The 25,618-nt window shown below is 45.5% G+C and overlaps 1 protein-coding gene and 1 long non-coding RNA gene across 5 annotated transcripts in view; both read right to left on the bottom strand.

Moving 5' to 3' along the window:
• Positions 1-5,643, bottom strand: part of PRDM10 (PR/SET domain 10) — a 38,691-nt gene extending 33,048 nt beyond the window's left edge. For 2 of the 4 annotated variants that reach the window (XM_062619960.1, XM_062619957.1), the window contains exon 1: positions 848-1,109. In XM_062619960.1, coding sequence (XP_062475944.1) covers positions 848-940 — 93 coding nt within the window. In that variant the 5' untranslated portion in view covers positions 941-1,109. Of the gene's footprint in view, positions 1-847; positions 1,110-5,144 lie in introns of those variants that run through there. The other 2 variants (XM_062619959.1, XM_062619961.1) reach the window with 2 other exon arrangements.
• A 13,849-nt stretch (positions 5,644-19,492) lies between these two features.
• LOC134164335 (uncharacterized) lies at positions 19,493-24,706 on the bottom strand. The gene is made up of 3 exons (XR_009965108.1): positions 24,513-24,706; positions 20,730-20,824; positions 19,493-20,304 (listed from the first exon to the last, which is right to left on the bottom strand). It is a non-coding gene; the product is annotated as an uncharacterized LOC134164335 (long non-coding RNA).
• Between the last annotated feature and the right edge of the window lie 912 nt (positions 24,707-25,618).

Genomic DNA, 25,618 nt, shown 5'->3' on the forward strand with positions numbered 1-25,618 from the left:
GATTTACTTTACTTCACCTTGTAGCTTATGCTTCACAAGACACCTGGTGCTCCCCCACGGGTGCTAAGTGCTGATTCTGTACAATAAATCCTCATACAAGCATTGCAGTAAGGATGCAGGGAGCATTTCTCATTTGGAGAGCACTCTGCAAACACTAATTAAGCTTTCTAACTGCCATGTGCAAACAACAGCATGATTATCCCATTGTAGAGATAACAGAACACAGCCCATTGAAAAGTGCCTTTCCTTGCAAATTTCCAAGCTGGAAATCACCAGGAGAGGCAGAATTTCTCAGCCTGTGGGGCAACCACAACATGCAGCATCCTCTTCAGAACATATTCAGAAGAATAAATCAATTTACAGCCTTCCAGAAATTCCCAGCTGCATTTTGTCAGAGCAACGAGCTGCACACATCAGAATCTGACTGTATTAGTCACTCACAATTAACATTTCTCCCTTCCTCACTACCCAGATGTCTGACTGGAATGAGTTATTCATCTTACTTTCCCCAAGGTCCACCCACAATTCCAACTGAGTCGACTGATGCCATCAAAACAGGCTGCCACAGACCACAGATCTGGTTAATATTCATTAGCCTGGACAGCCTTCTCTTGCCCACATGGTTGTGCATCTATTTGGCCACTGAGAATTGTATAGCCACAATGTTCAGCTCGTTTCAGATGTCTCTCCATCCACTGCTGTAGTGTGCACTGCTCACTTGAATTCAAAATCACCAGACAGGTATGATTCCTCCCCAAACAAAAGCAGAATTCCCAGACTCTGATAAAGGCTTGCATGGAAACACCACCCCAAGCAGAAACCAAGAGCTCTGGAAGGCATAATTCACCTGAGCACTATTCTGTTCCTGCTCAGCAGAGTCAGCCCACACCTGAGGACTTTCCTCTTTCGAGTTCATCTCCTCCCTGCCGTGGTGCTCCATGAGGGGAGAGCTCTATTGAAGGAATGTCTGGCTGAAGAGGTTCATCTGTTCACTGTGTTTCTGCTTCCAGAAGACAAGGTGATCTTCAGTAACATGGCTATAAGAGAAAGAAAGAAGATGGAGATATTAAAACAAGAGGTATGAGCTGTTACCATCAGCTACCACACGTGCATTGTCATTTACCATGCTCAAGTTCTGCTGTATAATACTTATTATGTCCTATTAAGGAGGAAACAAGTGAACCATTGCTACAATCGCACTGGAGGATTACACTCAGTTCCTCCTGCACATATTTCCTTGGCCACAGAATATTCTTCACATGGTCCTTCTGGCACCTATAGGCCTTGAAATCAATAAATGATGAAGAAAATAGACCCTTCAGCTTCCAAAAAGAAAACATTATGTTCGGAGATGCATCACCACTTTCTCAGTTTTGCTCAAGAACCAACTGGGTTTACACACACGGGCAGCTTTCCCCTTGTACAACACCGCTGCCCCAGTTGGTATTCAGGCAGTGTTACAACAGACAACTCTTAAGAACAATAAAACTTAAACTCTAATTCATGAGCCCAAAGACACTGAGAAATTGCTTCCAAGCTGGGTTTTATCCCATTTTATTTGGGCCTCTCAATCTGCCAGTGGGAACCTCACACGTGTAATTTACAGCTCTGCTGATGAATTTAGTCAGTGGCTCAGCACCTTCCCAGTCCTTGGTCTCTAAAGTCATATTAAATCAGGAGGAATTAGCACAAGGCTGAGCCCATTTCATTTTTCAACTTGATTTTCTACCAAGTGCCTGGTCTGGGCAGCAGGACGCAAGCAGAAGGCTCCGTGCTGATGCTTTCATTCATTTGCATTTTCAATGCACATTCTTGTAGGCATAATTTATTCCCCTAAATGCCAGCAGTTGGCTTGTCACTGCCCAACTAAAATAAGACAAGGAGGATAAAAAAGAAAGCAGGCTGCACTTTCTGCCTTCTGCTGATCCTGCCAGCAAGGAGTAAGTGTAACAGACCCCAGCACTGACCTTACCACTGGCCACCACAGAAATCCACAGTACAGCAAAGGCCCAGGTTAACATCGCTGAACTGAGTGGCAGGGGAAATAAATATCAAAACATCACATTTCTTCCACATATGCAAAGAAAACCCATGGGAAAGATATTTGTGGGCATCGCTAGACAGCATCTAATGGCATTACTGGTGACTAGAGCCTCACACTGGCTGTCTCATGCAGAGCAACACAGTACAGTCAGCCACAAGCAGAGGCTGAGGAGCAGTTCTGACCTCCCATCAGACCCCTAAGCTGTTACAGGGGTGAAAGAACAGAAATCCACTGATACTGCTTGATAGGAAGCATGCAGAAAAAAAAAAGCACTGAGGAGAAAAGGAAGACAGACATGTGAAACATTAACTGCAGCAAACAATGAGGAGCCATGAAAACCAAGTGCTGAAAACCAGGGCCACTTCCAAGTTAGTTAGCACGCACAAGCTCTGATCTATAAACATCCATCATCCATCCCTATATACTCCAATCCACTTGTTAATAAGGATTAATAATGAAGGGGATTTCTCATACCTAATTCTAGTGCTTTCACTGGACTTCATCCCTCACTTTACCAGCTATAAAACCACCAAGGGGTCTACAACTGTTGCGTGAAACAGTTTGTAGCTCAGTAAATCAATCTGGACACCTCCTAACATAAATGAAATGCCTTATCCTGGTGATATGCTTTGGCTGGTTTAACCCAAACACCTCTTTTCATTCACTATCAGTATTAATCAAGAGCCAAGTCAGGTAATGGCACTAAGAATAGTCAGTCATCGACTCAATTGCTTAGAAACATTAAAATAAATGCTTAATAAATGCTTCAAGTTTGGGTTTTTTTTAACTGTAATTACCCTGTTAATAAGAATATAATTAACTTAAGCAGTGATGAAGAGAAAGGCACAATTCTGGCTAATTCCACACAGTGCAACAGGTAGGGTTTTTGGCTGCCCTTCCCCACAAAGGCTAAAGGAAGATGCTGACTCACTCCTGCAGACTCATTTTGGCACAAAGAGCTTACAACCTGAGTGGAAAGGAGACTGAGGAGTTCAGACAGGTCTTTCATAGACAAAACTGGGCATTAAGATTCATATTTGCCAAAATAATAGTACCAGAAAGCGGAAGAGAAAGCAGAAAACAGTCACTTCAAGTTTTGCCATGCTTCTAGAAGTGCTAACATCAAATCTGAGGGAAAAAAGGTTGAGCCAAATTCAGTGGTGTAGTGTTTAAAAATGGTTCTGTTATTGCTGTTCTTCACAGAAATGAAAATACATACTCTCAGCCCAGGCAATTGTGTAGCAATGACCATCAGACACAATATCAGGAGCTGCAGCATTTGCTGCTGCTTACAACTTCTGTGCTTCAAAACACATGCTGGGATCTGCTCTGGGATGGGCTCCTACCAAAGGCTGGATGGAAATCCATGAATTCTCATCAGGTCCATCACAGAATGGCTTGGGCTGGAAAGGACCTTAAGACCATGCAATTTCACTCCCCTGCCACAGGAAGGGACACCTCACACTAGACCAGGCTGCTCCAAGTCCCAGCTTTTATGACAGGAAAAAAGCAAAGGAAAACAGCTTTTTTTTTTGCCTAGAAGAGGATGAGGGGGCACACAGAAAACATGGAAACGGGATGTGTCAAGTGAGGAGTCAGTGCAAGAGGAGACAGGCCACATCCCAAAGAGGTCCCAAGGCCAGGCAATGAAGAGGGCACAAGGCAGTGTTGGAATTCAGCTGGTAGGAAAGGCACTGGTGAAACACGTTAATGTCAGGAGCTGGAAACTGGTCCATAGGGTGCTCTTCCCCATGAATCCTTCATGGTCTTTTCTTCTTTAAATCCCCCTCTCAGTTTTCACTGCAGCTGTGACACCGACAGCCACAGTGCCTTGGGATTTTAAGGATTTAAACTGGGAAGATGGCATTTTCCTGCCTGAACTAGCAGGCATGCCTCACCCAGTCCATGCTGCCGGATGACACAAGCTGTAATAGGGGTAAATATAGCCCAGTATCACTCCAGTACGTCAGGGTGGTGACGTAGTGACAGGACGCTGTGTCACTATATATACATATATATATGTATATATATAACTACATTATATATCATGACTCAAGAACCTGCACAGCTCCCATCAGTTTAAAACTCCAGTGGAAGATAAGCTCACTGTGACTTGTGTTTGCTGGAGCTCTGAGACAGCATCCATGGGTGCTCCAAACTACCTCATCAACAGTGAAGCAGCTCCTTATGCCTGGAAAGTGCCTTTGTGTCATTGAACAGCTCAGCATCTTGGAAACCTCATTTGAAAACTCCTTTCCACCACCACGATACTCTCTAACCACTCTCTCCTGCCCCTGCAGCATGTTGGTTTCTTTGAAGGTGGATTATTAAACCAGCACCCATGGAACATCACCTCATGGGTGCACCCAGGACCCCTGACACTGAGGAATGGGAGCAAAAGGTGCTTTTAGAGCAAACCTCCAGTAACAGCAAAGTCACTTATGTGGCACAAGTTCCTGAACTACTTGAATACAGTCAAGTCAAAACGGTGCTTCAAAGGAAAGTTCAGCTCTGAAATCCACTCAAAAGCACTACCCCAAAAGATAAATATGAACAGCAACCGTATTTTCTTGGCTATTAAGTAATGATATGAATGCTGTCAGTGCTGGGACTACACAAAATACACAAAAACCCTGGTGACTTCATTTGCCACTGGCGGTGCAAGGACATGCTGCTGAGAAAGCACCCAAGCCACTGACATCCATTTCTGTCCCTTCTCTCAAGTGAGAAGAATGGGGGAATATTAAAGGTGGGCAAGGGGAAAAATCTGCTTCCTGACTCAGGGAGCCAGAAAGCCACTGCGGTATCTCAAATGAGAATCCACCATGTGTAAAACAGCTAATGTGATTTACTCCCCGGTGTAAGAGGCTTGCAGATAGGCTGGGGTTCCCTGCAGCAGTAATAGCAGGGGCTATTAGCTTAATCCTTTAAGCACTGTGCTCACTGAGCACTCTTTTCCACCACCCCCCATATGCAAGACTTTTACAAAAGGGGGTTTTACGACTATGGGTCTTCCTTAATATGAAAAGGATTTATTATGCTCCAAAGGAACATCACATGTGGCTGTAAAGAAGCTCTATCCCACACTTAAGTGAATTACCCAGCTTGCCTAGAAGGCAGAGTCCTTTCTTGAGATCTGTTGGCAGGAGCAGCTTCCATTGCAGCAAGAAGGTTTCTAACCTCGTTGAGGACTGAGTCACGACTACCGTCTCCTCCTCTGCATTCCCATCCATCAAAAGCACATCTTGTTTCAAGGAACTCTGGGCTCTGGTGCATTTTGGCTCAATGCTCACAATCAGGTAATATAGAACCACAGTATTTATGGCTTTTCAAAATGGAAATCATACATAGGACTAAGCCAGCAAGGATTATTTATTTCCACAAGAGGCAAAATGGCTTCAATGTATTTAGTTGTATAAAAAATAGCCAAACACAAACTCACTCTCTACTCAAATTGTGCATAATAAAGCTATATATATATCCTTATATATATATCCTTATGGCACATCCAGCCTCAAAGCAACAGCGAGCTGGAAGAGATCTTTTCCATCTTTCAAGGCCACTCCTCTGCTACAGTGTCCAACATGTGTCACTGTCCTTTTCCTGCTGCAGGAGCAGCTCGACACGTTGTAACTCACAAAGTACCAGGGAAACAGGGGAAAGTCTACCACAAAAGGTGGGAGAGAATCAGGGATTCCAGGTGAGCCCCAAGAGGACCAACAACCATCCCCCTGGGGACATGCCACAGGCCAAGTTGGAGATGTGGTTCCTGCGCTAAGGACATCCCTGCTGGACCCTAATTCTTGTATGAGGAAGCATTTCTTCTTCATCTTCTGAGTGGGCAAAGAAGCAAGTCAGTTACATTTCTGTATATGTACATGGTCTGCAAACCACCTCTCTTCCCACTTGCTCCACGTCTGAATACCCACTCCAGTGACTAATTCCTTCCTCCCTTCATGTGTGCCCATGTTCTTCACACGGTCATCTTCCAAATGGTTCATACTGTGAGGTCCCATCGCCTGTTGCTGTCACACAGTGCAAGTGTCAGGCCCCAGCTGCTTGAGGCCGTGACCCTACCTACTTCATTGGTTTGGTTTATAAATGATAGTGAGGTCTGACAAAGTGAGAAATGAGAGAAAAAAAATATTCCCTCAAAAAGGAATAAAAACAACCAAGGTCTGCATCAAAATCTGTGCTCAAAACCTTCAAGGCACTCTCAGGTTTTACTGAAAGAAAACCAAACTGTACCAACCACACCATTCCCCTCCAGCACCTCCTGGGCATCTTCTTGTCTCCCATCCCTTCTCCTGCTCAGGCAACTCTCCCCAAAGCTAGCATCAATCAGAGGAAGAGGTTGTTGCCCTTCCTATAAAGCATACAGTGCTGTTTCTTCCGTCCCCCATCCATCTCCCCTCTGAATTAAATCACCCCTCAAAGTTCAAAAGACAACTATAGCTTGGTTAAAACCCAACAATTTCTCCTCCAGGAGAGCTGCTTCTCTGAAGTACAAAAGACCACAGAGAACAAATTAGGCTATCTGCACATTAAAGCAGGCAGGGACTTCATGTATAACACACCAGCTAAGGGCTACAACACACCTTCTATTTCTGCTGTGTTTTACTGGCAGGAAATAAACTGTCAAGCAGACCTGACCTCCTGTTTAAGTCAAAACAAAGCTCACAATACTCAAACAGCCCCTGCAATTAGCTACACTTAGAAGTCAATTAAAATCCAGTTTATACAGCTGACAGCAGCTGCAGGTGGGCAGAAACACACTTAAAAGTAGCTGCTGACTGCAGAGGGAATTACTATTAGTAATAAGGGTGCCAGAGGACAGCAAGCAACGCCACACAGCCATTTCTCTCTATAAAAGAGAGTGTCAATTATTCCAACAGAGAGGAACAACAACAATAATTAATAACACCACCAATTACGTTGGTATCTCATCCTATAACAAGGCAATAAAGCTTCGTATTAACCACCTAACACGCAAAACAAGTACAAACATAGTAAGGTGCCAAAAAGCATCCCAATCTGGGACATTTAAGTTCCCCATTTAAGGGTTGACCAGAGAAATACACCCTAGAAACGAAGGCATTAGAAGGCTTGAGATTGCCAACCAGTTTATTTCCACAAAAGATCTTGTAAAATCAGCTGGTGATTCATCAGCATTTCATCTGCCAACGTAACCAACGGGAAGGGGACAACATAACTGAGTTATTCAGAATGTCACAGAAGGAAGTGGTCTCTGCTCCCACTGAAACGCTGCAAGAGAAGAATCAATAGGTATCGTAGACACGTCTTTGGCCTGCAAGCACCACAGATCTATGGTAACACACTAGAGGCTGGTACGCAGATACCAAAACCCTGCCCATTCATTTCATTCTTGGGACTGTGAAACTCAGTAGCCTAAACCCAGTTCTTAACTTTGATCTATATATTGATCTATATATTGATCTATAGTTGATCAGAGCTTCTGAGGCTCTGCAGCGAGCAGCTGAGAGGGAAGAGGTGCACGTGCATAGCTCAGAACGTCTCCTACATGTGAACTGTCCCTTTAGGATGAGCAGTTCTGAAGGACAGACCACCAGCACCTCATTTTTCCCCTCCAACCTCATGATTTAACAACCCCCCATTAACAAATTAATGCCACTGTGGCGCAGGAGGCGAGAGACGGCAGCTCAACACCGAAATCCAGGTAGCAAGGGACCTCCAGGCCCAAACAGCCACACGTTACAACCCTATCCCACAAGAACAGGCATTACTTGGCAGCGGGAACCACGACCAACACCACAGCTTCCACTTGCCAGAGCCTCGTGCTCCCCTCAGGCCCTCGACGGATGAAGCCACCTCAGGCAGAGGGAGCGGGCAGCAGGTCCTGCTCTGCCTGTGCATGAGCTCCCTCCACACCTCAGTGAAGTGGGGAAAGGGCTGCCTTCCCTCCACACCAAGCCCCCCACAAAGCCGCCCCAAAGGCCGCCCTTGGGGCAGGAGCCCATAGGGCCTCCCCTTTCACCCCTCACTACAAGCATCCCTCTCCCCCTTATATACCCTCTGCCCTCAACGCCAGCCAATCCGAGGAGGGGGTGCGACGCCCCCCTGCCCTCAAGAGGCCAATGGGAGGCAGGGGCGCGAGGCACGCGGCCAATCAGGAGGCGCGGGTGCCCCTCACCACAGCTCCCCAGTGTGAGAAACCAATGCGCACCCCCCCCCCCCCTCCCTATGGCGCCATCAGCCCCCCGTGAGGGAGCCCAACGGTCAGTCAGCCCCAACCACTCCGGCCCTGGGGGGGGGGGGGTGACGGACGGGGGTGGCAGGGAGACACCGCACCGGGCGGGTAGAGGAGAAGGGCCGGCCCCAGCAGCCGAGGCCTGGGGAGCTGATCTAACCGCGGGGAGAGAGGCCCAGAGTAATCGGGGGATGGTGGAGGGGGTGCTGAGGTCCCCACAGCGCTGGGGGACACACGACAAGATGGCTCCGGCACCCCCCCGCCACTGAGGTGCCGGGGTCCGGACTGTACCATCCAGGGAGGGGGGGAAACACGGGTGGGGGCAGCCCCTTCTCCCTCTGTCCGGGCCGGGTGGGGATCCCGGCTGGGGCGGGGAGGGGGGGGGAAGCGGACTGTACCTCTCCCGCGGGGGGGGAAGGGGATTGACTGCTCCCTGCTCCCCCCCCCCCTACTCGCGGGAGCGAACGGTTTATCCCGGCCCCAGCGCTAAGGAGCCGCCAGCTCCGGGCGCCATCTTGGGTGCGACTAAAACAACAAGTCCAAAAACGGGAAGAGGTGCGTGGGGGGACGCGAGTAGCTCCCCCTGCTGGGAGGGCGGTGCGGTGCGCTCTGGTCTCCTAGTGACGGGCAGTGATTTGTGGGCAGCAGGGCATCCCTCTTTTACCTGACAGTGAGAGGCCAGATCCATGTCTTTCCCCTTCCTAGATAAGAAGATGAGCCTGAAATCTCTCTTTGCTCCAAGCCACCCATCTGGCAGTGCCTCGGAGTGTGATTATCCCAAATTGCATAAAAACCAGCAGCCCGGTGGGTTCTAGTGTGATTTGACTCATGCTTGCAAATTAAAAGCTGAAGCAAGAGGTATTAATACCTGTCAAGGGTCAGCCCCTGAAGAAATGCTCCCAAAAGGGCTCCTTCTGTCCCAAGGGACCCGGATTGGTGCTGGCATTTCATTTTGTTTACATGGTATATGTATCCCAGAGTCCTAAATGGCAGCTCAGGGAAGGGTAATCATTATTATTGCTCAGAAATTTAACTAAGTGGCCATTCCAGTGGGGTTGTAGCTGTACTTTTGTCACCATTTGTCTTAAAGAGGTGTTTGTATTATGGTGGCACGGGAAAATACTGCTTTTCTGATTCCTTATTTGACATTAAAACACGCTCTGAAAGCTATTTGAGGACGTATTTCTTAAATAAGACAATCTCTGTGTTTAGGACCTTTAACGTTTATTCCCAATGGATTCATAAACTGTACATATGTATCAACACCATTGCACCAAAGACGCAATGGGCCACTGTGGCCAACTGACCCAAAACACCCCCAAACCCAGTAGATTGTTCACCAAAAGTGGTTCTGCTCCTCTGCCCTAGGAGAATAGAAGGGTGGTGAGATCTTGGTGCAAGGAAGTGTACTTCTCCACTGGGGCTGTCTTTTAAGAGCCTGGTCTAGCCTTTTAAACCCTCACATTGAGATGCAGGTGGATCCTGAAACCTGTTGGACTGACCCATCTTCTTCTCCAGGAGCAACCAAGATGAGAGAAAAGAAAGGCAGAAATAAGTCTTTTCTAACTTATGCTTAGGACCTTGACCTTAAAATGGTAAATAAGAAGGATTTTAAAGCTGAAGGGAACATTTTGATGTTCGTTGGGTGTTTTTCCTCCTTGAACAATATTTTTTAGTCCTCTGGGCAGTTCTCTTCGTTTGAATTATGAGAGTTATGGAGTCCATTTATTCTTCTATGCTATAAACCCCATATTGATTTCATTATACCGTGCAGAAACATTCGGATAACAAATAGGACAAGGAGATAGAAGACAAAGCTGCTTTATTTCTCCTCATTCTTAGCAGCTGTGGGTGTTACTTTACAAAATCAAAGTGTTTTCAGTGCTTTATTTGTGTTTATAAATAGGGATTTCCTAATGTTTTCAGCACTTACAGGCTCTGACATGCGTGCTTTGTGCCATGTGTTCTTACAGACCTGCAGCTGGACTACTGAACACAAACCAGCACAAGACCTTCCCTGGGGCACAGATCTTATTCTGGAAGTTATTCCACAGGCTTTTCCCCTCCCTTTATAGCTTGGAAAGCCCCATTCAGTGCAAGCAGCAAGCTGCCAGATGCAGGAGCAGCAGCATGCTGGTCTGATTCATCAGCTGCAGTATCTGGAGTCTGATGTCATGCCTATTGTACTGCCCATATTTAATGGGGTTTGTGATGTTCTGGGCTTTGTTTTTCCCCTAGCAGAGATAGAAAAGTCTTCACATCAGGTTCATTTATGTATTTCTAATCATCACAGTTCAAATGAGCAATGTATATTCACCTGTATTGCTCAGAACAGTGCTGTAACTCTTCATCAAACCCTCTTATTATCTTCCAGGTCATGAAATCCACATCTCCACCCCTGCACCTCATCTCTCCACTGCCTCTGCTGCATGTGTCCCATCTTGACTCTTCCCTTTTGGGATAAGTTGATTTTCTTGATGCCACTTTGAGAAGCACATTGATTAAAACACAACAAAGAGAAATGCTCGAGTGCTGTAATGCCATTGGAGTTAGAGAAGCAGATGATGCCTTGCTGGCCCTGCTGACCCCCTGCACTCCATCTGTGTGTGGCAAGTAGGGATTTGTGCCTACATTTCCCAATTAAACCATGCATGCAATTGGGTTCTGCATTGTGGTACCTTCCCTTGTGCGTGTCAGCTGTGATTTAAAGCACCAATTTAGGAGATGGAAAAGCTTCAGCTCTGCTCCTGTTCAAGCCTGCTAATTTATAATGCAACTGAAATGTAATTACTTGAATTCTGCACAGAGAATACAAAACATGGAGGTAGGGAAGCGAGTTTCCCACTTTAATTCAATTTATTGTGGCTTGCCTTAAAGTGGCCTCATGGAAAGCAGAAAGACAACAAAGTCATTGCACTTTGGCTCTCTGTGTTGCTTCCCCCCAAAAGAGCTTAACAGTTGTTTCAACAAGTGGAATTAATCCCCTCACGCTGCAAGGAAAGGTCTGACTACAAGAAGTTGGGGGTTAGTGTGTCTCGAGAGCATCTACCTAATGATTTAAAGCTAAAGGAAAAACAAGCTATTAAAGAAATTATCACTATTGGCTTCCTTTTTGAGCTGTACCCACCCAAATAGCATTTATCCCCCAGTAGTTAATAATACAGGCAAAAAGCACACTAATCAGTGTGAAAACAGCCCACATAGCCCTCTATAATCTTTACTATGCATTTACTAAGAGGTGCATCAAGTGTTGGAAAAGGGGAGCTTTGCTGTTCACCATGAAAAACCTATTTAGCAAAGGCATGCTGTGGGGTATGGAAGGGAAAATGAGATCTGGGTGCAACAGTGCCTGCAAGGAAAACACTTCACCGCTCACACCTGCATCCCCTGACTCCATTCTAACAGGATTTATTAACACTACTGCTTCTGGTGGTGTCTCGAGATAGAAATCAACCAAGAGGGTTCACCATGTCACAAGGTCAGATGTAAACTGCCTCTCTGCAAGCCTTTTGCAAGCTGAGGAAGGCGTTTGCCATACTTCTGGTGCTACTGTGGAGTCCTGGCCCTTAAACCAAGCAGCCAGGTGGTTGTGGTACCAGTAGCAAGGCCCAGTGTGCAGGCAAGTACAACCAGGGCAGCAGAGCCCTGGAGTATTGGAGTATTTCCCAGGAAGCCCGATTGGATACATGCAGTTCAACCTCATATCCAGGTCAACTTCTTCAGCTGGATTACTCTTCAGTTAATGCCTCCATTTCTTCTCCAAGAAGGACTTTCAACTCCTATCAACCCTAAGTACTTCACTGGAAGTACTCAACTCTTTTGGCTCAGTTTCCACTCCAGTTGAGGTGTTACCACTCCCCAGTTCTGGTTATGTAGAGGCATTGTTTTGAGTAGGAAGTGATTTGTGCACCTCTGGAAAGTCAACACAGAAGCTGTTCGGCTTTCCTCTCCATTAAGCAAACTGGAATGAGTCAGAAAAGCATTACCAATGCTTTTTGCTATTTGAGGTCACTAGAAAGTTGACTAGAGGTCAAATATTCAATATATTTAGGCATTATAATGATGTCTTCAAAAAATAATCATTGTTTTACAGGATTTAAAGCATTTCAGGTTTCCCCATCTTCAGCTCTAGGAAGGGATTTTTAATACAGATCCCTTTGATAATTGCATTTTAAAAAGCAATGGTAAGATGAGATATGATACAAGAGACACTCTTACCCAGGCTGTGTTGGGAAAGGAGAAGTTTAGATACATTCCTCCTGTTTCTGGATACTCTTAGCAGATTAAGAGAGCCAACACAGACAAAGCTTTAGTTATAACTTACAGTAGATGTTCGGATTAGAGCCACATTTAATGAGTTACATTTTATGATCTAATTTAGTGGATGTGCCAAACAAGCATTCTGTTTATCAGGGCTTCTTTTAGAACATTAAAACATGAATCTCTGCACTGGGAAAACTCAGTATTATCTTTCCAACATGTACCAAGGTATGTCTCTGTCAGATGGTCACTCTGCCTCCTTCCCCAGCACTTAGAGATCAAGAACACTGAGCTCATAGTTGGCAGGGGAGTCCATCACAGCCCCCACAGTCAATAACCTGAGCAGGCTTTCTCTTAGGAACAACTGAGACTTTTCTTCTTACAACCTTGAAGAAGAGACTGAAAACATCACTGAAGACAAGGGTTTTTTTTCTTCCTCAAGGTCCTTTTTTCCTTTCTTGTGCCAATGTTTAAATAGGGCCCTTTTTTCTTAGTATTTATAGACAGCAGTGATACCCATTCCTAAAGTTGATTTCACCAGACTACTTAAGCTAAATTACTTTCATCTTTGCCCATGTAGCACATTCCCCATCTGACTGACTACCCCCTCCGCTGTAGTGGTGCAACAGTTCTTTCATGAAGCAGCTTTCATCTTATGCAATCTGTTTTCTAAAGCCCTTACTGATTTCTAAGAGTAAAAGCTTCCCCTGGGTAATCTTTAGCTCTTACCCAAAAGCCTGGATCTGTAAACCTGGGGAGGTACTCACCAGCTCCAGTGTCATCCTTCACCACCTCAACAAGGTGAGCAATGCTGACCTAGAAACAGCAGTCAGGATCATCTCCATATCCAGGTCAGCAGGCGAGATAAAGACAATGAGGTAGGTGCTTCGGCCAGACATGAATTAGCTGCAGATTAGCAAGGACAGTCAGGATTAGCCAAAATCCAGTGGTCGCTTGTTAAATCCACAGCAATGAGACTAATTGAAGAGAAAGCTAGGATGGAAAGCTGGAAATCTGTAGCCAAGTATAGCTATCACTAAACCAAAGCTCAGCACAACACTACAAGCACTAGAAGCAAGTGATGTCCCTGGGCTTGGCTTAAATAGAGCTTCTGAGCCTATGGATGGAGGCCCCAGGTGAAGCTGTTTAGGGTCAGTGAGATTTATAAGTGTGGCTTCAGTGCTGTGGGTAAGGTTTGTGTTTATAGAAGCTCTGTTTTTTGGTAATTTTACTGCCTTTTTTTTTTATCCCCCTTAAGGTTTGTTATAGAGCCTGTCTTAAATGTACAATCTTCAGTGTTTGTTGAAAGGTTATGAGCTTAGTTCAAGGGAAATTGGCTTATAATTTTGGAGAGGGCCACATGCGTTGCTTTTTTGAACTTTAGAGTCTTTGCTGCCCATGTTTTCAAGCTTATCCTGTTCTTTCTAGCACAGCAGTTACAAAATCAAATGCTTGACAGCCAAAAATCCCACTGAACTTTCCTCATAGGCTTCTGGAATTTTATAGTTAAGTCAAAACAACTTATTTGCACTATAGGTGATTGTGTGTTGCTATGGGTTCTTCTGTGGTCTTTTAGAGTACCTCACCCTGCAGCAAGCCCTATGCAAGCAGCTACCAGCAGCAGCGTGGGGCTGTATTGATTTAGATGTCATTCTCAATTGCATGCAAAATGTTTTTGCAGAGCAGCTCTTTGCACTTGGCTGGGTCCTTGAAGAGTATGTTTGCTGCAGCGCAGGAGAAATATTTACTGTGGTGAGTGATTAGTTTAAAAGAGGGGATGTTTTGCAGTGGCACTGAGCTTGAATAGTAAGTATATTCCACCCACCTACAGGCAGAGAGCTGAAGGCTTTGCAAAACAAGTATCTTAAGGGAACAGTAGGTATCGAATGAAGTGAATGTATGGTAAGTGTCAGGATTTGTCAGTGAGTTCAGTACTGCCTTATCTCTAAAGCTGACCAAAAGGAAATGCTATGACCTGAGACAGGCATTAAGATTGAAGCTGTAGCCTCTGCCCTGGCACAGATGGCTACAAATGGAAAACTGCTGCTGCCAGACAGACAGGGAAAACATGAGGATTTGTTGCTCAGAGGAAGAACACAGAGTTGCCCAAAGCTGGGAATTCTGGCAGATCATCTGCTGTCTTTCAAATGACAGTGGAGGAGGGATACAGACTGCAGGCTACAGAGAAATAAGCTATCAAGCTGCCTCACCCAAATCCTTTGGTGAACACTGTTATTTGGAGCCAATTATCAACACACACCCCCACCCTCGCCCCCTTTTTGTTACTTGTAGGTTTAATCCTTGTTGTTGAAGCCCATGTGATGTTTTCCAGGTGCGCACAGTGTGATGTGTTCAAGGTGTGCTCAGGTGCTGGGCCAGTCTGACCCAAAACAGAGGTGTTTCCTTCAAAGCACTGCATTTACACAGTAAGGTGAGAGCATTCTTTCCCCCACAGCTATGACAGGACTTGGCATTTCTCTGTTATTACAGGCTTTGAACTCCTGTAACCTCAGCTTGCATACAGTGGAAAAATTCAGGGTTTGCTTGCCTGAGCATGGGGCTGCAGTTCCCAATGTGTTTTGGTGCTGTTCCAGGTGAGAGCTCTCCTGTGACCTGCATCCCAGTACGTTTGCCCTGCCTCTGCCTTGCAGGAAACTTTCTGGACATCTGTATTAAGAGCTTTGCTGCCAGTAGAAGGGAGATTTCCCAGTGCTCTCAAATCCATTTGCTCCGGAAGGCTGTCTTTAAAGCCAATGCACTCCAGTGGGAGCTTAGGTAGGATCTGGCTTGTAAGCTTGATCAAAGGGTCCCAGAATTTGCCCTCTGGTTTCCAAAAAGCTCTGGATTTGCTGGTTAGTGAATTTGCCTGAATGGTAAAGGACCAAGGGTGTTCCTTACAGCAAATTTGGAGTCATTTTCATTGGGAGACTTGCCATCTGCAGGCTCATCCAAGCAGTAGCTGGTTTTTACACTGAGAAGTCTCTTTGCTACTGTGGTGAGGTTGTCTTAAGTTGTTATTGCAGTTGCTAAGGCCTTTAGGCAGGCAAAGGACAGGAATATGCTTCAAATGCTTCTCGGATCAATCTGATCCAGCTGAATTCATGTCCCTGGCAAGCTCTGCACCATCCAAGAATACCCTAACAAGTTGAAAGAGTCACATCCTTGTGGCCCTCCCTGAATGCAAAAGCCTGGCTGTTAAATGAGTGTTACCTCTTCTGTTCATCTTTGTAATGAATTCCGGAGCCTGGCTCCCATTCCCTGTCCCCTCCTCAGTAATTCCCTGCAGAACGTGAAGGAAACCTGCTGGTGATGCCTGTTCTCCTGTTTTCCTTCCCAAGTTTATCCTTTATCTAGTATTATTTGGACCTATTTGCTTTCTCTTACAGTGGTTGTAGAAACAATGCTTAACAAAATGGGATTGAATTTAATAAAGGGCAAGTGCCACACAGCAAAGCCCATTAAAGGTGTGATTAAGACTAAAAGACAAGTCAGTATTCCTGCAGCACCTGCTGGGGGTTTATCTCCTTGTCAGCTATTAAAGGAAACCTGGTTAAAGACTGAATGTAGCTTGATAACATAAATCCACACTAAAAATGCAGGCTCCTCTCCCTATGGAATAATAGTGAATCATGCCATTGTTGGAAAGCTATGGCAAGCTTTGGAGCAGAAGGAGGAAAAAAGGCTCAACCTGTGTGGTGTTTGTCCTTCCCCTACTTTAAAGACCTGTTTTGAGCAATGCAAGAACCTTCCATCACATGAAAGTAAGAGCTTGTGTAGCCATAAACTCATTTGAATCTGATTTTTTTCATTGCTGTGCTTCTTGGTAAATGATTTCCTGCCCTGTGCCAGATGCTGTTTTCATTCACAATGAAGTAATAGTCCTCTGTGAGTGAGCTCACAGTATCCTACCACAGCCCTTATTGTGACTTCTCAAATTTAACATGCTCAAATGCAGCCTTTGTTGGTTGTTTGGGAACTTTGAGATCTGGGGTTTGATTGAAGATGGTCTCTAACAAAAAAAAAGGGAGCACAGAGCCTGGGGAACTGGGAGAATTTGCAGAAAAACACTGAAACAAAAGCAGGGCAGAAAGGGGAAGTTTGACTGTTTGATATAGTCGATTTTTCTCATACAGGCAGAGGCAAAACTTGATGTAAGTCTTGTGTCATTTGCTGCTTTTCAGGGTTTGAGATGGTGCTTAATTGTGGACCACACCAAGGATGTCAGTGATGGATCCGTGGCTAGCATTAGCCAGGGGGACCAGGCTTGGGGTCTGCTCTATTCCATACCACTGCATGTTCTCCCTGGCCATAGCTCATGCTTTGCACCTAGGCAAGTGCATCCAAATACAAGTAATTTGTAGTTCTTCAACTAGATCACAGGGTTAGACCTTCCAAAAGATGGCTAGAGGCTTTGCAGCTCCCTTTTAGCGATCTGTGGGCTTGGTATCACAATGGCACAGCTCTATCCTTTCCTGCTATAAGGCTTATTCAGAATGGGCCACGTGTTTGTGCCAGTGTGCGTAGAAGTGAATCCTTTTGAAGGCTTATATAAAGGTGTATCTTCCAGAAAACAGAACAAATACAAGGAATCCAGTTGAGTTCCTTGAGGCCTGGTCATGCAAAGAGTGGAACACTCAGTTTTAAATGCAGGTTAGAGCACTTTGCATCCCCCGTGTCTGTGGAAGGCTGTAGTGGTGTGTCTATGTGCACATGTAGGTGTTTCTAACACTGTTTGATCTAAGGATATAATTATCCTTATAAAACACTTATTATTTCTTCCCCTTAGGAGTAAACTGGGAATCATGGAAAAAGAAAGTGAGATGGAAGACACTCCTTTTGAAATTGGGAAGTGAAAAGTGATTGAAGGTGACGCTTCCTTGGATAGCTTTTTAGCCTTTCCAGTCAGCAGAGGAGCCGACAAGCAGGTCTGTCATCCAGCTGTAGTTTCAGGTAGCATGGAAAATGTATCATTAGGCTCTTTTAGCAGAAAAGAGGGAGGCATTTATAATCCTTGATAGAATATTGGTATATTTAAATGGGATGTTAAATAGGAAGCATGGTGAAATTTTGCCCTCCTGGAGACTGCACCAGGTTATAGGTGGAGGAGAAACTTAACCAAAAGCAGCTTTGAGAGAGCTACTGAAATACAGCTGAATGAAGATGTTTGCCTGACCAGCAAAATCTGTATTCACGTGGCGAAGGGTTCATTACTCATCCTGCGATGCTTTCTGAAGTGTATTTTTGTATCATCATTCCCCATTTTAAATGCAGCTCTGAAATCCCAAAAGGGAATTAACTACCAGACATTTGCATTTTAAAGGGAAAAACTCAAACCTCAGTAGAGTGCTCTACTTAAGACTCTTTTTATATAACTTAGCCAATCAGCTCCATCTCACTGGAGACCTTAGGGAGTCAACCCTAAGACAAGGTAGGAAAATCCAGACTTGGAAAAAGCCTTGTAATCTGCATCATGAAACACAGGATATGCTGGCATTGGTGGGAAGGTCTCCTGTGAACTGGTGTCTTCATTATTGTGTGACTTGGGGGGGGGGGGGATAAAAAGGGACCTTCAAGCTTTGGCGAACTGGGATGGCAAAATGCAGGATGCCCACTTTTCCTGTGTGAGAGGGGAAAATTATAGTAAAAAAACTAAGTTGTAAATGAAAAAGAGCAATTTGAAAACAAAGAGCACTCAGGGCTGACTTGTCCTCTGAGTCAATGTGATTCAGGGGCCGGATTGAGGAGGTTGTTCTCCCCTCAGGCCATAGGGTTAAAGCTGTATGTGGTCCACTCCTTCCCTTGGAGACACTGGGATTCCTCTTTTACCCAGATGATGCAGTTCCTTTCAGCTGCATCTTGCTGGGTGCCTTTATTCAACTGGAACAGACTTCAAGTACGTGGTTTCTTATTGCCAAGACAACCTGTATTCTAACTTCTTACTGCCTTAGAAGCTTCAAAGCTCTGAAAGTCCTGCTACTTCTCTTTCTCATGGCCCTCCAAACAACTCTGTTGCAAAGGTTATAATAAAGCCAGTGCAGAATATGAAGCCACTCTCTTGAATAAAATCATACATGAATAGTACTAGAGAGCACCATCTGTATTTAGGGCATTTAAAGTTTTAGAGCAAGGTCTAAAAACATGAATTCCTCTGCTTGGGAATGCCTAAATCCCACTGATTATTCCCTGTAAATATCAGAGATGAGACTATTCATCAGCACAAGCTCTTTCAGCTCCTTCCTAAGTGTGATGTGGTGACAGGCACTGGAGGGCAACGCTGCAGGTCCCTGGGGCACCAACTCCCTTTCTTCAGGGTGTGTATCCTGGGAAGCTAAAGTAAATATTCCTGTGTTGACATAAAAAGAATGACTGGGTGGTTGGGAGCCACCTTCTAATGATGACTGTAACAGGAAATGTTATACAAGGATATCGAGGAGTAAGGAGGGGAGTTTTGGTGTAGTTATTTTGCTTTGCACCAGCACTTAAGACTACTGTGCCACTGGTGAGAAAGAACAGTTCCCAGGGCTAATGCTGTATCACACATGAGATCCAGACACTGTACAACTCCTTGTTGCCTGTTCCTGTGTTGGAAGTTACTTCCTAACACATCCTGTTGCTTGCAGGCTGAGTAACAGCACAAACAAGCAATGGGGGGAAGAAAGGGTGACTTTGGTGTGCCATCAAGGAGCTTGTCAGCACAGGTTATTCCATGCTGCCTGATGCAGCAGGCACTGAATCAGACCTGATTGGGAAGGAGGGGCAGGTTTTCTGTTGTTGAATTGCACTTATCTTCAAAGCTGCTGGAAGTGATTCTGCGTTTATTCAGCACTGGGAGTCCTGAGCTTTTGAGATTCAACGTTGTTCATTGCTGTTTGTTAGGATGATTTGGCTTTTAATCCACCAGTGAATACTGAATGAAGAATTCAGTCGTAAATCAGATCTCCTCTTGCTTGCCAGTCACACAAGCCATTTTTATTTTCAATTTCAGGTTCTTTTACCATCCAGGCCAAAAATTAGGAGTTAGAAAGCAGCTTAAACTGTTCCTCTCCAGCGACTCTCCTGCATCACTGCTTAATCCTTCCATTATGTGTGATATCGTTAATCATTCCACTGTAATATTTGACACACATTTGTGGGACAAATTTAGTTCTAATCTAAAAGCTGCAATAACAGTGACTTATGTGGAACGGCAGCTAATTAGAGCATAGTTGAATTTTCATCTCTTGTGAAAGACTTGTATAAAATGAACAACCTTTCACACTGTTGAAATGAGGCTGTCGGAGTGAGACGGGCAGGCAGATGAGGGGAGAGGAGAGGAAGGTTATCCAAGGACAACAGGAGAAATCTGTGTCATAATAAGCCGATACCTGTGCAAAATATGCTCAGTTGTTGGTGGATTCTTCTTAATTGTTGTGTTTTTCTTTAAGCTCTCTTATGGCTCATGGTTTGATTGCCTTGATATCCAGGTGACTGATCCTGCCATCTATAGAGACTGAGTGACACTTCTGCCATCGCAGTGGACTAGAAGAGATGAAGATGGCAGGATGCCTCCAGCCCATTGTGGGAAGATGCTGCAATGCAAGAAGGTGAGTTTACTAAATCTTTCCTGCAATGCAGCGTCTTTTCTCTCTAAGGCCCTTATTGGTAGACCTCTAGATTCTTGCCTTCAAGTTCCATGTATCAGGTTAAGTGTTTGCTACAGCTCTTGGAAGGAGATTCAGGCATGATTCTTCAGGCCTCGAGATTCTGCCAGTGTCCAAAGCCATGGAACCATCTGAAGAGAGAAAATGAGCAGCATAAATACTCAGTTTGTATATTCAGAAAACTGATCCATAGCTAAAAAATGGTGCTTAGGGTCTCATGGTTTTGTATTTGGGCTCCTAAATATGAGCCCACACTTAGTACTTTATTGAACTACATATCAGAGGTTATTTCCCGAATAGCGACTGCTACAGATGTGCAAATCTATCCCAGCAAAGGATTGCTTGTGTCTTTGAGATGCTGCTTTTGCCTTGGGTAGTCTTCATCTTCAAAAGAAGAAACTGTTCAGTTCAACTCACTGTTACTGCTGGTTTTGCCCTCCATCTAGAGAGCAGAGGAGGTGGTAGACTTAGCACATTATCTGCCTGCTGAGATTTGTATGCAGAGTTCTGAAGGAGCAGCAGCTTCCTTTAGCAGCCACATCCCTGTTGTGCTCACCTTAAGCATCCTCAGTTGATGTATCAGTCATTTTCCAAGGCGTTGCCACCTCTTCTGTGCTGATGTCCTTCAGCAAAGCAGTGATACTCCTGGACCTAAAAGAAGGGGCTGTTTTGAGGTTTGCAGTTATGGGAGAGCGACTATTCTTTCCTTAATGGTCTGTTCCATGCTGTAGGCAAGGATTGTGCTGTTTGAGATGAACATAGCACAAACTGCTGATTGAACCTCTTCCCCCCCCCCCCCCAAAAAAAAAACCTCAGGACACCTGCATGGAAGGCAGATTAATGGCACTGAACAGGAGCAGTAGGAAAATGGCCATGAAGACATAAGGATTCATTGATATGATAAAGGGAAGACTTTTCCCTTCCCTGCCAAGCCCTTTTAAAGATGTCTTTGAGGAGAAACAGGCTTACTGTCCACCCTTATTTACTGTGTCACTCCTTCTCACAGATTGCTGTGCTGGTTTCCTACAATTACTCCTTTCAGTCCTGTTTTTCCTATCTGTTTCCATTTGCAAGGCATCTGTTTTCTTCTCCATCCCATCCTTCACTCTATTCCCACAGGAACCCCCTTTATTTAAACTCCTGCCTGCCTTGTGTTATCTTTCAAGGCCTGGAAGGTCTCTGCACTTTGTGTTACCCTCTTTCTATGGAACATCTTCATCCTGTGTGTATACTTTGTACCTTAAAACCAGCTTCTTCAGTGGTTTCCTTCATCTCGGTGCTGCTGGATTCCTACACCTTCTCTGCAGTGCGTTTCCCTACAGATGGAAGACTGAACTGCAAACCAGCAGAAGCCCTAGATTTCCACCAGGAAATCTTGCAGCCAAATACAGATGTTTGTGGGGTTTGGAGTATTATTTCCCACAGGCACTTCCATAGCTGGATGCTGGATAAAGGTGTAGTTGGCTGATAAGTTTTCCATTGCTTTATGCCCCTCATACAGCCTTGCTGATGGAGAGAGACCTTGTCCTCGAGCAGCGTGGCTTGTGATGAGTTGTGGTAGCTAACTGAACATCATTCATTCAAGTTTAGTATTCTTTACAGTGCTGAACTGTGCTGGAAAGAGTCCCCTTCACAGTAGCCCACCACATGCTATGGCCATTTCTGTCTGCACTCTACCTCCTAAACCCGAGGCTGACTCAGCTCTTCCTCTGCAACCTCTAACTTGTCCATACCTGGCACGTGGAGCTAGTAGGAATGATACTATCTGCCCTTTACAACTTGAATCAAGCTTTTCAATTAAAAGAGCTGCATCACATTAGCTCTTCCAGGCTAGATCAATTTTATGCTTTAATTTGTGGAGTTTTAATAGAATGGTGAGACTATTCAAAGCCTTGCTCTCTTCTCTGAGCTCATTCTGCAGGTACTGGCAGGATCTCAGCACTAATGCTGCTGCTCCCAGCGACTTTAATGGTACCAGATACATTCCTTGGCAACATCTGTTTGCCCTTTTTATCAGGAGTTTAACATTGCCCTTAGAGGGCATGTTTTTGCACTCATAAATATGCTCTTTGCATTTACACAGTTGTGGTCTTGCAAGTGATAATGGGCAGAGATGTTCACTTGAAACTCTTTACAGAATAAACAGCAACAGTCAAAGGTGAGCACAACATTCTCAGTGCTTTGTTAGCACAGATGTACTGGGAAAAGAGCCCCAAAAGCCCTTGAAACAAGCATAGAAAATGGGATTCTTGGAAGTAAATGTTAACCCTGTGTAGTAGGTGGCAGCTTCCAAGAGGAAAGGTGTTCTAAGGAATGCTGCAGCATTGCAGCATTCATTCCAACTGGTGCTGTTGTCAGAGGCAACAGATAAGAATCCACAAGGCAGTTACCTGGAATATATCTACATGTTGAATTAACCATGACCACTGCGAGTGTCAGCATCCCTGCAGCAGTGTAACCTGCTGTTCCTATGTTGACTTAAGTGCTCATCTGAAAGCCACCCCCTCCAAGGCCTTTACATGCTGCAAGTGTGGCGTTTTCTCACCTGCTTGGACTACATTTGCATTCTGCTGGACACCATCTCAATTTCCCTTCCTACCTGCTACCCAGCAGTCATGAATTGAGTTGCGTATGAGCATTAAGGAAAGAACAAGCTCCTGTGGCTTAGAACCTCCTTTTTGTGTGTGGGGGGGTGACTGCTCTGTGTATGAAGGGGAATCTGCTATTCTTCAACTAGTGATCTGTCACTTGTTTTTACACAGGGAGCTGAGCACTGATGGTCAGGAATAGGCTGTGTTGCAGCCTCGTGGCAGGGCTTCCATGCTGGTGTGTCTGCAGTGTGGTACTAGGAGCAGGCTTAACGCTGTTGTAATGGAGCTGTCTCCTTAAACATGCTCCAAGTGAATCAGGTGTCTGTTTGGTATGTCATGGCTGCATTGGGGAATGCCACTTGTTTTGATGTTAACTGCCATTGTCCTATCATAAGGTGCTATATCCATGTGGCTGTGGGAATTCACGTTGTCTTGGGGTCCTCATCCTTTTCGAGCCTCTGTACTTAAGATGTTGGTGACTTGAGCTGCAGGTTATTGAGCACCCCTTGCAATCATGACCTTGCTTTCTGTTCTGCCCCCCAAATCAAGTCTTCACATCACCCCAATTAAAAAGCCTTTTTCTTTCCTGCAGCTCTTTCTGCCATGCGCAGAATGCATTAGCTAACAGGGGTTGTGAACATGAACACCAAAGCACTACATAAATAGTAAGTATTAAAAGTATATTAATTTATATAGCACTTAAAAGGCTATATAAATCAACCTTGAAAGAAAGCCCTTATCCAAAGCTTTCTAAAGAGCTTGTACATTTTGACCTGGGGAGAAAGGAAAATACATCCCTTTAAGACAAGTGAAAAGCTTAACTCTATGGCCTGTTATTTACATGTGCATTTATATTGCACAACCAAGGAGTTGCACTAAAATATATCAGTTGCCAAAACCCCCTTTTCCAGCTGAATTTGGCCAAGGTGAGAAGGGAATTACATATGCCAGAGGGAATATACAGCAGGACTGCAGTAAAAGAGATTTAAGGGGTTTGAAATACTGTAGAAAAGACCATAATAAGAGAGTAGCGGTCTAGTCAGCTGGTTTAATTACAACAGGGCTGCTTATTGATCTAGTATAGAGATTTACCCCCACTGCAACACTTCAGCAATATTCTCTTCACCCATTGAAGACAATAGTGCTTCTAAGAGCCATATAGAGAATATAGAAGTTGAGAATGGAAGTCTTTAACTCTGAGTTTGGTCTTTTTTCCACCTTATGTATTTCCATCCAAGTGACTCAAGTATGTGACTGGAGCCAAAGAAAAGACTAAGAAGGTGCTAGTAAGAGTATGGAAGGGCAACTGTAGCAGCAGCTTGGTAGCTCTTTGTGCCAGAAGGGCTTGATTATTTAACTCCTTGCTATAAAAGTCATGGGGTGAAATTAAAATAGGGTGAAATGAAAGCGGTGTTGGTGCCAATTGGGTTTAAAGCTTAAATGTGTCTTTAAATAGTGCTATTGGCTGTGGCAGAGTATCTGCATGGGAAGGAACCAGAGGCAGAAGAGAAGGTGGTGGTGGTGGTGGTGGTGATGATGATGGTTGTGATGCTGTATCATAGAGATGTGTGTCCATTTAACTAACCTGTACAAAGAGCTTTGCTGCATTTACACAGGGTTGTGGTGGGTGTTGTGTTGCCTTTGCAGCACCCCATGGTTATTTTGCCCTCTGTGTTGGTGACACAACTGGTGATTATTATCCAACAGCTGTGTTTTAAGGAGAAAAAGCACTAAAAAGGAATAAAAACTTACCACGATAGCGTTGGTTTTCATTGCACATCAAGCAGGGCTTGGAGCTTGTGGGTAGCACGGGGGTCAAGAAACTGGGCCTAGATGTAGAGATAGCTTTATTTTATAGGGGGGAAACTCATTGTTTTAAAGCAGAAAAGATGAGGAAATTGCCTTATTTTCCTTTTATTACTACACCCCTCTCTTTGCAGTGCGGGGGGGAGGAGGAGGGAGGGTTTATAGCCTATAAACCCCCATGGCCATAGGCCCCGTGCCCCTTTATTCTCCTCTATGTAAGGAGTCGGTCGCTGGTGTACGTTTATAGTCTGTATCTAACACTAAAAGGGGGTGGAATTCCCACCGGGGTCCTCCCCTCAGGCTCTCGCCTCAGCACTGGCCGCCATTTTCGGGCGGAGAAGACACTCACCCCCGTGGGCGGGGCAACGGGCCCCGCGCCGCCTCCTATTGGCTGGTATCGCGAAAAGGGGGCGTGGCGCTTGGGCGGCGGCGGCGGCGGGTGGAGGCGATGGCACCGATGGCGCCGGCGCTGCGCTTCCCGTTCCTGCTCCTGGTGGGGCTGGCCGGCCCCGCGGCCACGCTCGCTGGGTACATCGAGGTGGGTACGGGCCGAGGGGACCGGTGCCGCTGCCCGCTGAGGGAGCGTGCTCCCCTGGGAGGCTGCCTGAGCGCCGGGCGTTGGCTGGCGGCGGAGGGGAGGCCGCGGTGGGACTTTCTCGCCGTCTCTACCGGGGTGTTCCAAGCCCTTTCGGCTGTGGATGAGAGCCGGGCTGCGGTGGGCAGGAGGTGCGCTGAAGGGAGAGGGAGCTGGAGCGGCTTCTTCCTTCTCATCGGGTGGTGGGTCCGTGTCTTCAGGCAGAGCGCTTCCAGGCGGAGACCGCAGGCCTCGGGTCTGGATTGGGAGCTTCGTCCCGTCGGGATGCTCCGCGGTCGGGGCTTGCTTTGGGAAGTGACCTCTGCATTGTTGGCACGGTGCAGGAGCGGGGAGCTTCGGATTGGTCTAGAAGCTTAGGAGAGTATTAGAGCGCAGTTTGGGAGAGAAAAGCCTCGGTTAAACGGATCCGTTTGATTGCATCCGCTTGGTAAATCCCGAATAAATCCTCGGGCT

The sequence above is a fragment of the Pezoporus occidentalis genome, unplaced genomic scaffold, assembly GCF_034315485.1.
Source record: "Pezoporus occidentalis ecotype Australia unplaced genomic scaffold, CSIRO_AGI_Poc_V1 ctg216, whole genome shotgun sequence".
NCBI lineage: Eukaryota > Metazoa > Chordata > Aves > Psittaciformes > Psittacidae > Pezoporus > Pezoporus occidentalis.